The sequence below is a fragment of the Strigops habroptila genome, chromosome 2 (genome assembly GCF_004027225.2).
Source record: "Strigops habroptila isolate Jane chromosome 2, bStrHab1.2.pri, whole genome shotgun sequence".
Taxonomy (NCBI): domain Eukaryota; kingdom Metazoa; phylum Chordata; class Aves; order Psittaciformes; family Psittacidae; genus Strigops; species Strigops habroptila.
In genome coordinates this window covers 92271222-92289486 of record NC_044278.2, presented here as the reverse complement: position 1 = coordinate 92289486, position 18265 = coordinate 92271222, and the positions used below count along the sequence as shown (strand labels likewise).

The following is an 18265-nucleotide window of genomic DNA, read 5'->3' as shown; positions in this document are numbered from 1 at the left end:
ACTATCTATAATGAAGAATAGTCAACATTACTGAACCTTATTATGGGATCTATTGCACTGAAAAAATACACATATGTTGCCTTTGTTATAGAACACTTCTGTCTCAAAGACCTTTCATTCTAACCACCCATCAATTAATAAGACTACACTGGCAGGACACTCAATTTTTTTCCCCCAAACCTACTTTCCTGATGAGTTTTCTCTTCTGTGTTCTTCAAAGAAGAACTGGCTGAGACTGTTCTTTTCCAACTTCGAAGGCCAAAGCCAAAGGTTTTGAAACTGATCTGAAGATCCCTGAGCTGGTATCTATAGTTAAGTTGTCAAGATGGAAGGATTTTTCTTCAGGTATTCCAAGAAACCTGGTGTTTTGTTTCCAAGAATACTATCACATTCTATGATGAACAAGTCAAAGTGAAAATGGAGTGACCCATGTGAAAACAGCAACCTAACTTCACTCCAATTTGAAGCTTATGTCTATGTTATAAAGGATAAAATTCAGGAGTGTCTTCGCAATTTTTACTATTTTCACCCAAATAAATAACTCTGTAAGTTAATTTAATATTACAGAGTGGTAAAAGAATACTCATATTACAAAGTCAAGTACTACAAAGTCGTTACTTATGCAACTTAACTTTGAAGTATAGCTTTGCAATACAGCTTTGCAATATAGCTTCTGTATGCAAGTACAAAGTCTTCAGTTATCTGATCATACACTTTTTGAGAACAGGACCCTCAATCACTGCTTGCACTGGGTGGTTCTTGGTAAGTATGCAGCTGTGCCATACTCTGGTTCATAATAATTTTCAACAGGTATTTATTTGCCTTATTTACCAAAAGCTAATGAAATACTGCTTTTTACACATCAATCTTCATTTCTTCCTGGCCTTTTAAAATTATTATTATTTTCATGCTAAGTACTACCACAATTAAGACCATTTTTTCAATACCATATATCTTCAAAGTATCAGTGACTTCAGAACAGCTTCAACTGATTTTTGCAGTTACAGAAAGCACAGCTTTTCTGTCATACACGTCCCAGATTACAAACAACACACAACCACTGATTTGATCAGAAATCTTCTTTAAGTGATTTCCTCAGGATTACGGAGGGGCACAGTGTGATACAAAGTCACAGAGCACAGTTTTCTTTTATTCCTTAATTCTTTAACAATCCACATCCCTTCTCTTCCTCACCACTTCATTCACTACTCACTCTCCTGCCTGTGCAGAAAATGTGGCAAATATCCTGGAAACAATGACTACCCATGTAGTAGATGTACATTAAGTACCCTGTGCAGTGGGCAAGAAGAACAGGGTTTTGTGGGCAAAAAAACCCAATCATGATGAAAAAAGACCAAATACATGAAGTGCATTTTGCAGAGTCAAGTTAATCCCAATATTTTCTTATTGCTGGCCTTCATGATCCTAAAGTGTTTGTTCAGTGTTGTTTGTTTGTACATTGCAGGAGAAAGCATCCCATTTAAACTGCAATCATCACCAGCATATTAGGTATATTTGATATTCAACAACCAAGGTTCAGTCGTATTGATATTGAAAACACTACATGAAAAAATACATCTTTGAGAATAATCGTAAAGGCAGTGTTCCACTGGCAATGACTTGGATAGAAATGTGGTATTAACACAGAGTACTTGAGGCTAGAGAGCTTTAAAAGAGTTTCTGTAGATAATTATCTTTAGGTTCTTTAGTTTTCTTTGCCTAAACATTCCATGTATCCCTGTGTTTACCTGATAACTTCTTAGGCTTATATTCCTGAGCATACAGCAAGCTGTACTCTGGATAAGAGAAACCTTTAAGGAGCACAAGCATTTCTTGATTGAGCTAGTTTGGAGTAATTTTCAAAGCAAGGCAAAAAAATTGTAATTTCTCTGTCCTAGTAAAGACTGTGGATGAATGTTATGGAGATCAGGCCTTTAGAGCTAGCTAAAGCAACACAACACACAGACTTTTGAAAAGTAGATTATCTTTTGTGAAGACACAAAAGAAGGAACCAGTGGGAGGTATAGCACTGCATTTCAAAGGATTGTATAATCAAATTTTTTAAAAGTCAATTGTTTTTTGAGAAGCAGAAAGAATGAAGCCTGGTTTGATATTAATTTACATCTTTAGTTTGATATATATATTGATTCTTTGACCTCTAAAAACGAGCAAGTTCACACTACAGTCTTTTCCCTACCAAAAGTATTAACATACTCTTTTTTCCTACACTGGCTTCCATAAAACTTACAGGAGTATCTTCAGGGTGGCCTGCAATTTATTTGGTCTACCTTTGCCAAAGGCTACTAGGAGGGAAGGTGCCCCAAAAGTAATAGGGCACCAATCTTACCTCCAAAATAAATGAAGCTTATTGTGTGGTCAGGCTGAAAAAACCAGTTGTGTAGCGCTGCTGGCAACCAGCAGGTCTAAGAGAATAAGATATCACAAGACTGATCTTCTAAAGTACCATAAGCTGCAAAATATCAGCAATGGGATTTATTTTTATTTTTGCCTACAGTTAACAGTAAAGAATTAGACCACAAAGAGTACAAAGTCTCTAAACTACTTTCAAGATGACTTGGTGTGCCAGTAACACAAACCACTGAGAGGAGGCAAGAGCCAATATCTGTTGAGAAGGAGCCTCTCCTGCTTCTCGATACAAGACATAATAGAGTAGCCTGGGATCAATGACCACACAAATAATTGAATTTCATATAGGTATAAATGGATTCCCAGTGTAAAGCAGTGCTGGAGGCTTCAGATGCCAGGCATGAATATTTCAACAGGTTTTTTTAAAGCTGTAATGAGAAAAAGTAGCACAGAACATGTCTGGTGAATCTTAAGACTGCATACTTCCTACATTGTCTCCTCAAACAGTGTATATTGCTAACACAGGGCAAGTCAAAAAAATAGATGGTGAAATGCACTGGAAGTGCACATGGCAGAAGCTAGTAAATATGAACTCAGTCACATAAGAATTTTAGAGAAAAAAGTAGTATGAAACCAAAACACACTTCTTTCTTAGATGAAGAAATTAAGGATGGTTAACATGTGTTTTTACAGGTCTACAGAATCAGGAACAAAGTATGAGTATTCCAGTAGAAGAGTCAACTGCCAAATGATTTAGACTAGATGCATAATTAAAGTTTTCATTTTGTTTTAAAAAACACTTGGGGGGGAAAAAAAATTATAAAGTCATAGCTAAAAAGTGAAAGGAGGTAAACTTATTAACAGATAAAAGAAAATCATAATATCTACATATAAACCAATCCAGGTCATACACTTTTATGAAACCGTGGACCAGTGAAAGCAAATCCAAACTACCTTCATCAGCCATTCGGAAAAACTGCTGAAAGATCAACTGGCATCAGAAATGTGGATAAATATAGTATTAGTTTGTAATAAGTTATGCAGAAATGTGACAAACTCCCAAACTAGAAAACCCAGAAAATTATGAACCATAACCATTAACACTGATAATCTTATAAGAATAATTCTTGCTAAACAGCCTTTTTAAATAGCTATAATATTAACTTATGGAAGGATAAATTCTTTATGAAAGAACTCTTGCCTTTCATTTGCCTGAGCAAATGTAACTGTATTTGTACACACAGGCAATACAACTGCATTTTAGTTAAGCACATGATACTTCCATCTGCCAATATCAGACATTGAAAATACCATAATTGCCTTAAAACTGTCCAAACGACTCACACACAGTGGAAAATATACACCAGAATAGCTGGAAGTAACTATGCTACTTCTAATTTCTATGAAATGGGTTTGTCCCGTTCCTCGGCAACTGCACCATTAGCTACATTAAAAGCATGGACAATTCAGGATAGTGGGTTAATGTTTCCTTTGTAAGATTTCCTTAATACACATTATTATGCTCAGACCTCAAGTATTATAACAGCATCAATAACAGAAATGTATTTGCAGTTGGGTAACATGCATCCAAAAAATAGTTTTGAACGGTGTAACTAATTCTTTTTTGGACAGTTAGCTATTTTGGAAATTAAAAACCTCTACATTTCATATATATGAAATGTATATCACGGTCACGCGTGCTTTATTTTTGGCTGGATTCTAACAAAAGACTTATTATTACTTTTTCACAGAACCTGTAGCAGAAAATAAATAAGCTGTTTCAGGTTTATTACAAATATTTGTTTGTGAAATATCATTTCTCCAGATAAGCTTCATGTTGAAGCTTACCCACACCTCCTTCTTCTTTGTGCTGGATTTCATCTGTGGAACCATCAAAATACAAAGACATCTATCTACATCTCTACCCCCTCACTGCATGGGAGAATTTTTAAAGCAATAAATCTGTCCTCATCTGTCCTGCCTGCACTGCAGAATCAGACAGCAGCAACAGAGCAAACAAGAACTGGAGGGGAAGAGGTCATAGCATTGAACAAAGTGTTAAGAATTTTTGTAGATTTGAGGCAGAAACTACCATTATGATTTTTTCCCTGAGGAATTCTGATTCTGCAAACCAGTAAGACTATTGTGTTTCACATTTTTGATGGGCAAATGAAACAAATCCTATTTTTTCTTGCAAACTGTCCACTCAGCACGTTCCAAACTGGTCACTGCAGCAGAAGGAACTGTTTTATCGACACAAGTTAGAAAGGCATCTGGAGCACGAAGTAGGTGAGCCAGATCATTACTAGTCCCTCTGCCCAAAAGTCATTCTAGTGAATAAATTTCTCCCTTCAGGCTATTTTCTTACTCATTATTTTCAGAATCATCCCTCGTCAGCCATCTGTCTACATACACAGCATTATAAACAAGGGGAAGAAAGCATTTCTTTTACCTTCACAAGACAGGCCATGAGAAGTGACTCCAGAAAGGCTCTCTCTACACACGTTACAGAAGGTAGGTCGGGCATGGGAGCAGGCGTACCAGTTATGCATCCCTGAGAAATGTTCCACATTAAACTGTGCGGTCTAGTAAAGGAGAAGTTAAGACAAATTTGCAAGTACAGAACACAGCTACGGTGACTGAAATTACCTATGGTTCCATATTACAAGGGGATGACAATGCAAGGTTCACCAAAAAGTATTTTCCAAAGGGTATTTAGCCTGTTCTCCCTCCAAACTTCTAAACAGAAGTGTAATAATAAGCTGTCATTTCACTAGTAAAGGTCTTAACATGAAGTTTCACTCTGACATTAGCCACACTTTTCACATTAAGGAGGGTGAATACTCCAGTTCTGTGTCCTCTAGCTTTATCTGTTGAGCTAGCACAGGTCTCACCGAGCTAGTACAGGTTTCACGGAGAGGGATGTCAACTTACCTCATAGTGTTCCCTGGACTGAACAGACTTCAGAGAGCTTATCCAGTCCTCCATTTCTTTTCTGTTCTCAGCACACAGTATTAGCCTCCTAAATGGAGTGATTATCTGAAAAAGAGAACACATTCTGAATAATCCAGATAGTAAAAATCATGACAGACTATAATATTTTACGTACTCTTTCCTATGAGATGACGCAAAAGGAATAAACACCCTATATCACAAAATACCAAACGCTTAAAAATATTCTCTTTAATACACTACCAACCATGAAGGAGTTTGCTTTTCTTTTTTCAGCTCCCAAGATTTGAATCAGGCTTCGCTTATAGGTCTTTACAATCTATATTGATCATTCCTCCTTCTCAGCTCTTTGTCTACGCACTGAGATTTAAATACTCAAATGGCAGGCACTTAACCTGCTAAAACAACTGTTCTGGAAATTACTAATTGACTAAAATTAGTAATAGTGATCCTATTTCATAACAGCATTACAGCAACTGCAAGGTCCATTACAATTGCTAGAAACAAAACCACATCAAAATCAAAAGCCTGGCAGTCTTAAACAACAACAAAAACTTTCATAATTTCTCTATCTTGTATATTGATACTAAATTTACACAGATTTAAACACACAAATTCAAAACAGAACTTTCTATATAAAACTCAGTAAAAGAACACATACGAATCTTTATAAAAAGACACAGAGAACTAAAGCAAACAGCTGAAATCATATCCTACTAGGATGGTCGAATGAATTCCTGGAACAAGTTGATGCTGGGGAGTTTTCAGTAGTCTGCAGCTGGATTCTAGAAATGTGAAAATGCTGTATCTTGGAGGTTCAGAGTATAAGCTGTTTTCCCCTCTCCCTCACCAACAGAAAAATAATTAAAATAACAGGAAGGCACCAGAAACTATCAGCTAACTCCCACTGAAATTATTTTGAGCACTGCACTAAAATAGACAAAGCAGTTACTTACAAAGCAAAGAATTTAAAACAAAGTAAGTATATGAAATTGAAGGAAAGCTATTTGTTTTGTTGTAGGAAGTCTGAAAAATAAAATTAAATCCTTTCTCAGTCATATACATAAATCTATTGCATAGCATGTACCTCCCAAACTTGCAAACTACTTGAGTAAAAAAGAACAAGTACCACAAAAAATTACAGCTCTGAGTATTGTTTTAAATCCTATAGGCTAGATATTGTAAGATTTGCACAATATTAGTAAACACTTATCTACAGCAGCATTTACTTACCTGATCTCTGCCGTAAAGTCTCTAGCCTTGATGTGTCCTATCCACTTCTTCATTAAACTGAGCTGCACTTTAACATATCTCAAAGGCAACGTAACTGAAGTGCAGCAAGCTGCAAGTCACATGGAAGGGAGGCAAAAACCCTGTGGGCTTGCATTTGGTTATTTCCTTTTTTTTTTATGTACTCACTTCACATGGAATGGAATAGTTTCTCTGTTTTCTATTTCCTTCAATCTTGCTTAATCTTTTTAATAAGGTTTATTAGTAGCTCTCCACAGCTCTTCCTAAAGAACAGTTAAGGCAAAGAGCAATGCTTCTCTCATTAGTTTGGAGCCAAACAGACGCTTTATTACTTCAAAATGTTTTTCTAGGCCAGGTCATCAAATGAAGCCCAGAAAAGCCATTAAAATCATAATATAACCCTGGCTCCAACAACAATGAGCATTCTGCTGAAATTTCCAGCTTTCTGTGGACTGAGAAATCTTATTTGGGTAAATACACCCACCAGATTATTTCCTATTATATAGCATGACATTATAACATGGATTAAGTAAGAACAAGTCCACCCAAAATTCTGCTTTTGCATCCATCCTTCCCCCATGCTTATTACTGATGCTAACCTGTAACCAGATGTTATGAAATGCCATTAAGCAGCAACAGCTGCATTTATTGCTGAAGACTCCTGACAATCTTGATGTTTCCAAGTAATATTTATTTATATCACTCATGTCTCTACTACTGCTGATCACAGAAATCCCTGTGTCCCCTCATTTTCCCTTTCCAAAATCAAGGCCCTAGTTTAGCTGTTCACACATAGTTATGTAGTGCCAATGGGGATGCCCTTTGGCACCCAAAGCATCAGGATGGGGCAGGTAAATGTGACAAAGGACCATAGCACCCAGAACACCTTTAAATAAGCCAGGTGGGACACCAAAGGCCATCTCAAAAGGTACTTCCAATATAATGGCAATCAAATCATGTCACCAAACATTGCTAACTAATGCATGTAAACATACAGAAATTCCTACATCCAAATTCTTATCAAGTTCAGAGCATTATAAAATTAATAAAGTTTAAGAGCATTTCAAGTAAAGAGCATTTCAACAGTCTAAAATTTAAATTATATACTAATGAACACATGAATTCAGGATCAATTATTACTAGTGGTATAAAGTGGGAAGTTGAAAGACACATATTTGTAAATACAGCATCTATAACATGATGATTAGACTACATATTCTCTTTGATTTATGTATTTTTAAGAAGAAACTTCATGAAAGTACATGGTAACATTAAAAAAACCAAAATGCACTATGCGCAAAAATATTGACAATGCTTGGAATTCACCTTAAAAAAACAAAAAAAAAAAAGAAAAAGAAAAAGAAACTAAGCAGTCCATTTAGATTCTCATCTATGTCATTCTACAAAGTCATGGAGAAGATGTACTCTCATTAATTAGGTATTTCACATAACATAAGAACTCAGGGAACCAAGGAAACAATTAGCAACAAGAAGTGTTTTTCCCTAAATGTAACGAATTATTTAGACTTGGACAGTATTCCCAAAGGATGCTGAGGACACCAGAAGTATAAATGTCTAAAAAGGTATCTGACAAATTCATCACAAATAGAGGCATCATATACTATAAAACACAACATCCAAAACCTTCAACTCGGCAAGTCCTCAAAATCCAACGAGTGAATGCTGGGAAGTTACACAAGAGGAAGAATCACTGTACATGCTCTGCTGCTTATACTCCTTTCTTGAGTACCTGCTACTGCTATCAATGAGCTTTACTCTAACTCAGTATAACTGCTCTTGTTTGTCCTAAACTAAGAATGACTTCCTATAGCTTATTTGCATTTACATAGAAGGCATGCTTTCTAAAGAATGCTGATGGAAAGTTATGATTAACTAACTGAAGTGGGAGATTTAGAGTGCATTCATTAAAGACAGCTGAATGTGTATGCAGACATAAAAAACCCCCTTGTTTTCCAGCTATGTAAATTTGGATTTTACTAGTAAACTTATCTCACTGCATGTACTCATATTCAAAGTCCTGTGTCTTTTCTTCTACCAGTCAAAGTCAGTGTCTTTTCTTCTATTACATATTAACTTTTTTTTTTTTTTAATTATTGCTTGCTGCCCCGGGTATTATTTAGTTATCACTCTGAATATGCTAAACTCTCAATAGACAAGAAGAAATTATATAATACAGTGACAAAGGAAATGTCACAGGAACCACTGGAAGACCACTGAGGTAGAAGAGTTTTCTTTTACTTCAGAGAATAAGAAAACTCTTAAATCTTGGAGGAATTCAGGTGCTAATGGTTCACACGCTGACAAAGCAGGATACAAATCAAGAAGGATGAAGACAAAAAAAGGCCTTAAAAATAAATAAATAAAGCAGATTTAATTTAGAAGATTAAGTTACTTTGAAGATTTTCACTGTTGTTAGTTGCCAAGAAGTAGTCATTGCCGATTTTGGAAAAGAGAGTTATCAAAGCCAGATACTGCAGTATATTGGAAAGTAATGAAACCAAGGTAGTGGGAATGAAAACTGCTTTTAATGCAGTAGGCATATACAGTTTTGAAAGTTGAAGACAAACAATGCAGCTCCTAAAACATCATAGGAAATAAAGAGTGTCTGGATAAAAAGAAAAATAGCCCATTACTGCAATAACGTTCTGTTCTGTTTGGAAAAATGGGAGCTTTTTGAGGGGGGAATGAAGGAGAGAACAAGAAGACGTTCAGTCTGCCACTACATAGTTGTTGCCATAAATTGGGATTTTCACACATGTTGACACTAGGATAATTTGGCTTCTAAAAATACACACATACTCGTATGTATGTACATACACATCTGGAAATTACTTTGATGAAAATTACACAGTCAAATTTTGGGCCACTACTGCAACTTTTCTTTCAGACAGCACCTATTAGGAACGAGCTTAACATCTGGAAATGAAATAAAATTGCCATTAAATTCAGTGTAAATTTGAAAACACCTTTCTCTTTCAAAGGGGCCAACTTTACTCATAGCATTCTATATGCCTTCAACCCAATGGGTTTAGGCTTACGATCTGTAAAATAAAATCACAGAGAGTTCAGTTAAAGCCTATTGCCCAATTTTTAACATATTTTATCATAGCAGCAATATATAAGAAAATACATTTCCCAAAGCTTGGTGGCTACATTTCTGTTTTCCTTTACTGATTCAAAGAAAAATGCAGGCACCAAATTTGCTAATCAAGAAATAATGGTCTACATCTAAGCAGCAACACAGCAGCTACTGCAAAGCACCCTGATTCCTGCAACATGATATTTGCATTAAGGCGCCTTCTGCTGCTCTAAACTATTATCAGACATTACACTAATAGCACTTTGTATGGCAAATCTTGAATTGACTTTAGTAATGTAGAAACATCACTCAGAATCTCAAACAGGTAGGGAAATGCTTTTCCTGTTCTTTGAACAGATATTTTTAAAATATCTTTCTGGAACTAATGAAGAGCGGATGATATAGAAAGAGAGAGCTCCCCCACCTCCCCTCTGAGGGACAGCATCCGATGCCTGGGGCATGCATGTAACGGATTTAATGCTTTGTAACTTCTCAGTGGTTCTAGACACTGGCAAGTGAATTCTGGCTAATACCAGGATAACATGTTAGGCCTCCCTTACTTTCTGTCTGCCCCTCCATTTCCCTGCCTTCATGCAGGTGGGTGCATATGAATGCAATGGATGAATGCACCTCCATCACAGTGGTGGGAGTAGACTGCTGGGGTCGCTGACGCTCCTGTACCTACCAGAACCTGTCTGCAAAAATCACAGTACTAACAGTTGGGCAGCTTTCTACAGTACTTTTAATTTCTTGGATTCAGGAGACAGTAAATAAATTGTAACAGTACTGTCACTGTCAAAAGTGCAGTTGGTGCTTTATAGTCAATTGTCACTATTCTTTTTCAAGATGAACCGAGCCAGGCAAAAGGATAAATTACAAAGGGAGCGGAGGATTTAAAAGCAAGGCAAGTAATAAATGGCTATTATATTTGCCTGAGTACAATACAGAATTTATAATCAGAACAATTAGCTCTGTCTACTCCACTAAAACGTTGCTTCCCTCTTTTTGCTGGCCACCTTCTATTTCACTGTTGCCAAGCTCACAAGTAATGAAGTAATGTGTGGTTTTGGCCTCCACAGTAAAAACTCTTAGGAGGGGAAGAAAAGGGTTAGTCCCACAGAGCATCTCCTGCACCAGTACACCAGGACAAGTAGGCTCAACTAAAAGGAAGGACAAAAGCAGCTACTTCACAGAAACAGGTTTAAGGTCTACTCTGCCTGCACTCAGAAGTAGAATCCAGCCAGGTAGTTTAGGTGGCCTTTCCTTATGCACATATATCATAAATGAAGGAGCATCTCCCACAATAAATCCAGGTACAAGTGGCTGGGAGTACTCAGCATGGATTCATCAAGGAGTGCCTTATTATCTATGTAAGTACCTGAAGGGAGGGTGCAAAGAAGATGGACCCAGGCTCTTTCCAGTGGCACCCAGTGGCAAGCTAAGTGGGAATGTCAGGAAACACTTTTTTACTGTGAGGATGACTGAGCACTGGTACAGGTTGCTCAAGGCAGTGGTGGACCCTCCATCCTTGGTGATATCTAAAAGCTGTTTGGACATAGTCCTGGGCAGCCTGCTCTAGGTGGCCCTGCTTCAACAGGAAGGTTGGAACAGATGACCTACAGAGGTCCCATTCCAACCGCAAATCACTCTGAGATTCTGTAAAAACAGAATCCGAGTAAATCAAGTAAGTCAGTTACAACATGCAGCCTTGAGCTGTGAAACAGATCAAGCGCTTTGTCAGAAATCTACAGTTCCCCATTTAACCTCATGTATCCAACAGCAACCAACTGCTAACAGAAAAATGCTATTGCTTCAGAAGTATAACTTTAAATTAAACAGTTACAAGAAGAAGGGTAGGGAAGTTACCTGAATTTGTACCGAAGAATAAGATATTTATCTTAAATCAGCATTTAAATATAACAGAAACAATAAACTATTTTTGTAAATGTAAACTAGCAAATGTTATATATAGTTCAATGCTTGCACATTTCTTTAATGTTCTTACATAAAGATTTGTTAACCACATTACTTTGCACTGCTGTGCCCTTAGCTCCAGCTTCACCAGCTCATTATGTGTCTATCAGATGGGATGGCTTCTGTGCTTACAGGAAAACATTTATATATATATATATATAATGGCATTAGGTGTGAAGTTGTACAAAATAAAAGAGCAATTGAGTATTTTTTTATCTGAAATAACAGATGGCTGTTTAAACATGATCCAGCTGCTTGAAGCCAGGGATCCTTTTCCACTAGAAGCAGGAAATTTATTCAAAGTTTACACCAGTGGTTTTGTTTATAAAATCATTTGATATACAGGAACGGCACTTTCCCTGTGTGGGATACTTTTTAAGGTTTCTCCAGGTATTTTAACCACTTTTAAAGCAAGAGAAAGAAATGTCAGAGTATAGGTAAGTGTAAAACTGCAGGAAGAACAAAATCTAGCAATCCATTATCATGTGCTTAACAAATCTCGCTTGAAGAATGTTAAAACTCTGGAAATTATCATGTTTGCTTCTTCTCCAAACATTCCAACTGCTTCACTGGTGCTATACCATGAGTTCAAAAAAGGAAATAAAAGATATTTTTAATGCATTTACTTCTATGCAAATCATCTCACAGCGTTTCACAAATTAAAGAAACTCTTAGAAAACTAAAGGAAGAAAAAAAGAGAAATTTTCTGTGAGCAATTTTCAAAAAATTCTGTTTAAGCTCAAAATCTGTTGAAAACAAGATCCAGGCAAACGCAACCAGAAGCAAAATGTACAATACAGTCCAAAAAGGTCACATTTCTAAGCAGCCCCTTGTTTTCCTCTTCTGAAAAGTGTTCAGCTTTCTTGTAATAGCTCAATCCCAAGTGATTTATCTATGGATTTTAGCCTCACAGCTGAAATGTTTTATTGCTTTTTCATAATGAAACTGAAAGCTTTAATGTCTCCAGACACTCTAGGGAGAGGGAGACAGTGCATCAAGTTGGGTCTAAGGAGCTTAAAACTTGAAAGTCACACCCAAAGCTCACCAAAGAGCTCTCAGCTTCATTACGTTTCTTTTGTCTTTATCAGAGGGAAGGGGAAAATGAACAAATGCTAAATGGAGGAAAAAAAACCTAAGTGCATTGCAAGTGCACACTAATTGCTTTTGCCTATTTTATTTTCCCTTCAGCATATTAATTTGCTATTTCAGTTTTTGTTTTGTTTCTAAGCTGCCTGAAAATAGAAAAAGAGAAAAAGAAAACTGAGTGGAAAATTGAACAAAATGGAATATAAAGCACTTCCCCTCTCTTTCTGTGGTTTGGGTATTGCCTGGGCTGGGATCATCAAAAAGCCTTCGTAATTTAGCAGCTAATCATCATCTGTATGACAGCAGATAGTTCATAACTATAAAAACTATATCCATTCGAAGAGTTAGCTACCCATGCAAAGCTGAGTCACACTGGTGAGGACAGCACAGGAACTTAAGCTGGTTCCAGCCATATTCTACCTCCCAGAGGTAAGAAAAGGCTCCAAGGTCTTCATGGATGTCACTCCAGGACTCCTATCAGCCCTGCACTTAGACTGCAAAGAAGGCATGGGGAATGTCAGGATATGCCATTCCCCCACCTTGAAATGGTGCCATGCACTGACCCTTCTGATAACACTCAGGGCAAAATTTAAAATGCAGTGCTTCTGAGAGTAGGATTTGGCTCACAGAGGAAAGTACTTTAAGTAAAGACATCTGCAAATGTGTCTGAATTCCCACAATCATCAGTATATACTGCTAGGAGTGTTAACACTCAACTGCAATGAAAAGGAAATTTCAGTGTACCCAAACCCAGGAAATGATTGCACATCTAAAGGATAAATATGATGTAAAGTATGCTGAAGGGAATCTTAAAGATAGCATCACACACAGTACACAGCACTTCACTGATATTTCTTTTGTTTTCCTTCACACAAATAACTTTTAAAGGTAACACAAACTCATTATCCATACCTGAATCACTACTAGTAGTAGCAGTAGTAGTAGTAGTAGAGTAGTATACAACTGAGTTAAGATACACCTACAGCAGAGGTTCATGCAAACTAAAGAGTGTTCACACAAGATTCTGTTTGGTTAAGTAAACTTCATGTGTAACTATTTGAAATTTGGTTTATGTAAATTCATCAAGAAACAGAAACATGAGCACAAACACAAATCCATTCCTTTTTTGCTCCTGTGGTTGATCAAAGCAAAAAGTCAAGCAAGAGTGTCTCCCTTCAAGGGAACACAAGCAGAGACTATATGTAGAAATTTACTGAAAACAGCTTTCTCACAAAGAAAACAAAATTTCATATAGCTATGCTCCAGAGTATTCCTACACAGCAAACCAGAAAGTTAAGTCATCCAGGCTAAGAACAAGGCAGTGAAAAAAGTTTGCTCAGCAATAGCTGAAACCAAGGGAAACCCCCCAAGTCTGGAACAGGCCAAAGCCCTGAAGGTGGTTGCTGACCCCGTGATCCCACAAGTGTCCCAACACTGGAGCAGCAGGATGATTTCACCAAACTACAGAAATAAGAAAGATGGTGAAAGAGAAGCAGTAGAAAGCCCGCAAAAGGTCAGTGCAACCTTTAAGTGAGTGGCCCTTGGAAAAAAAACCAGACTGAGGTAGAATAATGTCTGAAAAAGACTTGAAGCTATGAGTAAAGAAACCACTGTCATGTCCACTGAGACGAAACTGCAGTATATTTTGTAAACAAGCACGACAGCATCAGAGAAATATCTCCTGGCATCCAAAAGCTTTTCTGCGTTTAAATAAACCTCAAGACCCTGAACTTTGGGCAAATCAGGAATCAGTAATAAAACTGTATTGATGTTAGATTATTTCAATAGGAAAAAACCCCAGTATTAGGATTAATTATTCCCATATTTGGGACTATCTCTCTTTGTCTCTGATATTTGAAAAGACAGAAGACTCAAGTGCTCAAACCCAAAGATGAAAGGTTTTAAACTCCTTTGGGAAAAGGCTCTTCTCATTTCCTCTTGATGTGGCTTGAGGAAGGTTAAGCAGTTCTCACATTCCCTGAAGTTCTCGTAGTCCCTGAAGAAAAGTCTCGATAAAAGCTCTGAAAAAATCTGGGTGGCAAGAAAGGAAGCGAAGTACATCCAAGTCTAAGAAATTAACACCATCTCTCCAACATACTGCAAAAGTCTGGCAACAGATTCTGTTTTCCAACCCCATTGTGAATATTAAAACCTAACTTTCTAAAATCAATTAGAAGCAGCTAATCTCAGTGATGAGAGCTGACTGATGTCAGAAGCAGCAGGGCTGAAATAAACTGCTGAAAAGCAGTATGCTTTTTGAAATATTCAACTTGAATTCAAGTAGGCCTGTTGAAATATTCAACTTGAAATTCTGGTGAATCGCAAGAACTGAGTTTCCAGTACAACTGGGCAACCTCCCATTAAAAACAGCAGCAGGAGGATTCAAAGATGAAAAGAATTGCTTTATGCTTTAAGATGGTCCCACATAAATTATATGCCAGTAAACTTTACATCTCCAGCCAAGACATAGGATACACTACATTCAGAAATATGGTTGGGAAATATGGTAATCAGAGTTCTGGAAGAAAACAATGTGAATTTTAACCACAGTTGAAGCACAGTTGCTCCAATGGAGTATTTGGCCTCACTGGCCTATAAAAAATACCTACCTGTCTCAAAATAATAGGTCAAAGGAAAATCAACAAATGTTTAGTTTTTCAAAATCCATCCAAATTTCTAGAATATCAAGGAAATCTCAGACAACTGGATAAAGATTTTTTTTGTTTGCTTTTTGTTTTTTTGGTTTTTTGTTTTTTTGTTTAAAAACATCTTAAGCAGAACCCTCTGCTTTCAGGACAAAGTGAACTGATAAGTCTGTCCAAAAAAGTGGAAATCAGAGAAAAAACACCTTAAACTTTTTGTAACAAAATTACATTCAGGGACTACCTTGAATGAAATGCCATTCATGTTTTGGTTTTTTCTTTATATAATACGAAAAAAAAGCTTTAGACCAAAATTTAATCCCTTTAATTTGAACTAAATTAAGTACTTCTGATCAAAAAAGATACGACATCAGGTTGACCCATAATTATTTTTTGTTCAGCCCTTGAACTGAAAAGATTAATTATTTTATGTCCCAATTATGCAATGAGATGAAAAGCCACGGGAACTAAAAAAAGTAAGAAAAAATAATAAGAATTTTTAATATGGGAAAAGATTAATAGATAGTAAGCATTATTCTCTTACAAAATTTTGTGGTGCAATTCTTAAACTGGAAGAGAATTGTAAAGTAGAGGCAGATATATGAACATTTACAGACAGCACAAAAATTTTATTACTTAATTTACCCCCTTGATCAACAAGGCATTTCAGAGAGCTAAGAAAGGTATTAAACAGACAGTACAGAGACTTGAAAAAGTTCAGTGTTGGTAAAAACAAAGAAATACACACCAGAAGAAAAACACAGAAGGATAGAAGAAGTATTTATGAATTACAGAGAGCTCCAAATTAACATGAAAAAGGATCTTAATATCATTATAGAGGATAAAAAAATACATAATATGTTGCTGCTGCAGAAAACAGACAAAATGTGGGATCCATAAGGAATGTAAATGAGTGTTAATTGAGAAAATAGTCCCAAATATCCATGACTTGTGCTCCCTGAGTGCCAAACTGGTCACTTCACTTAAACATGATGCTGCAGAATTAATAGTCAGAAGAACAGCAAGAACAGGTAAGAATTTAAAAAAATGTAAAATTGTTAAATCAAAAAGAGGTAATAAAAAACATAAAACACAGAACAGTTTATAGGTTTCTGTTGCTTTTGCCTCTTAACACTAGGTGAGAATACTTAATTAAAGCCCAGCCTGATAAGAGTTCTCCAAGGAAGTATTTTTCCACAGAATAAATAATTAGACTGTATGGTCTGTATGGTCTATAGCATCACTAAAACCAAGAAATAGGCAACAATTTATATTAAACATTTTTGCAAGCATACCCAGAATCCAGTAATCAGTGTTATTGGCTGGAATAGAAAGTGCCATTTCCAGCCAATTTCTAATTACTAAGAACTGCAGTAGGCTTTCCAGGACAGCAGATCTGCCTACGGCAGCTTCCTCCCTATCAAGATGACCACTTTCAGAAGATGCATATTCAACAAAAAGTACTTGATTCAGCACCTGATTCAGAAAGCTGTAAGCAGAGTTCTGTATTTTAGGTGCCCTGGATGACAAAGCTTCTGAGTTAGTTAATAATTGGCAGAGTCTATACTGAATAGAGCAATTACAGGAACCTATCTTACAGAACTGTTTTATCCTAGATACATAATTTTGGGGTCTATAAACCCATGGTTGCATCCCACCCTGAAGTTAGGGCAAGCTGAATCCCCATCCTGAGTATAATCTAGCATGTTAATTTTCGTATTCCTAGAACGTACATTCCAGAACAACAATGAAATTATTTCCTTGTTACTCTCAGATTCAATTCAATAACAGAATTAATGTAGCCAGAATTTTCACTTTTCTGAATATACATATAGTAAGAAATTGATTGTCCATGGCTTTGTGTAATTTTTAGATGCACAAGAAGTTGGTCTAACCCACATCAAACGCCTAAAGCCAGCTATACAAAGTAATGCTTCAAAGCTAGTATTTCTACCCTAAAATTATTTACATTATTTGTATCACATTTACCACTAAAAAAACTAGAAATTAATTAAATGTTTCAAACCGTTTGGATGTATTAAATACAGGTGCTGCCACACAATGCCTGGGTATTCGACATAATACTCTAAAATAAATTTATAATAACCCAAGGCATTTTATACATCCATGTGGCTCAACAACTGAAAGGCAGCATGGTTACCACCACAGATTTATTGCATGCATCCATTCTTTGTCATCAAAAGCAAGGCAGAGGTAGAAACATAAGCCAAAATTTAACCTGTCAAAATCTCCTTTTAAATTGCAATTCATAATCACCTTTTTTGCTCTAAGGAACTTCATTAATTGAATATGCCTGTTCAAGAATAATTTTTAAATCATATTTTAAAATCCTATCTCTTATACCTAGTAGAACAAAAGCACATCACCAATGCTCCTCATGCCCATGCTTGCATGCTGAAGAGCACTATTCAGCTTCATTCAATCTCAAGTTTTGTTTTGAGAACAATAAAGAGATTTTTCTAATTGCACTTGAGATTTCAACATGCCATGTTCCATCTCTACAAACCAAGGAACATAAGGAATTACAGCTTTCAGTAGAATTGGTCACTGCCCCATATGCTTGCGTGCAGTAAGGATGGGAGACTGATTCATCCCCGAACTCTCCCCAAAGAGGTAACATGCTGTGCAACTACATTCCACTGGTTGTGCCAAGACAACAGAAACAACTCTCTGAGGCAGAAGCAAAGTGCTGTGGAAAAAACATTCAGCGGAGTACCCAACACCATCATGAGGATCAGTGCTCCCCCATGCTGCTGAACTGCAGGGATGGGGTGAGCAAAAGCCCCTGTGGGCTCCTGATGTGGCTGGTGCAGAGGTGGTGCACATCTTCTATGGCCTGCATTGGCTTTTTGAACTTCTCTCTCTTCATGCA

At 36.7% G+C, this 18265-nt stretch overlaps 1 protein-coding gene across 7 annotated transcripts in view; it reads right to left on the bottom strand.

The window, feature by feature from the left end:
• DGKH (diacylglycerol kinase eta) overlaps positions 1-18265 on the bottom strand; it is a 164271-nt gene that overhangs the window by 50627 nt on the left and 95379 nt on the right. For 5 of the 7 annotated variants that reach the window (XR_003990099.2, XM_030476669.1, XM_030476665.2 and 2 more), the window contains 2 exons: positions 5302-5406; positions 4820-4952 (listed from right to left, as the gene is read on the bottom strand). Coding sequence is in view for 6 of the 7 variants with exons in the window: in XM_030476669.1 (XP_030332529.1) it covers positions 4820-4952; positions 5302-5406 (238 nt within the window). In the remaining variant the exon portion in view is untranslated. Of the gene's footprint in view, positions 1-4819; positions 4953-5301; positions 5407-18265 lie in introns of those variants that run through there. The other 2 variants (XM_030476666.1, XM_030476670.1) reach the window with 2 other exon arrangements.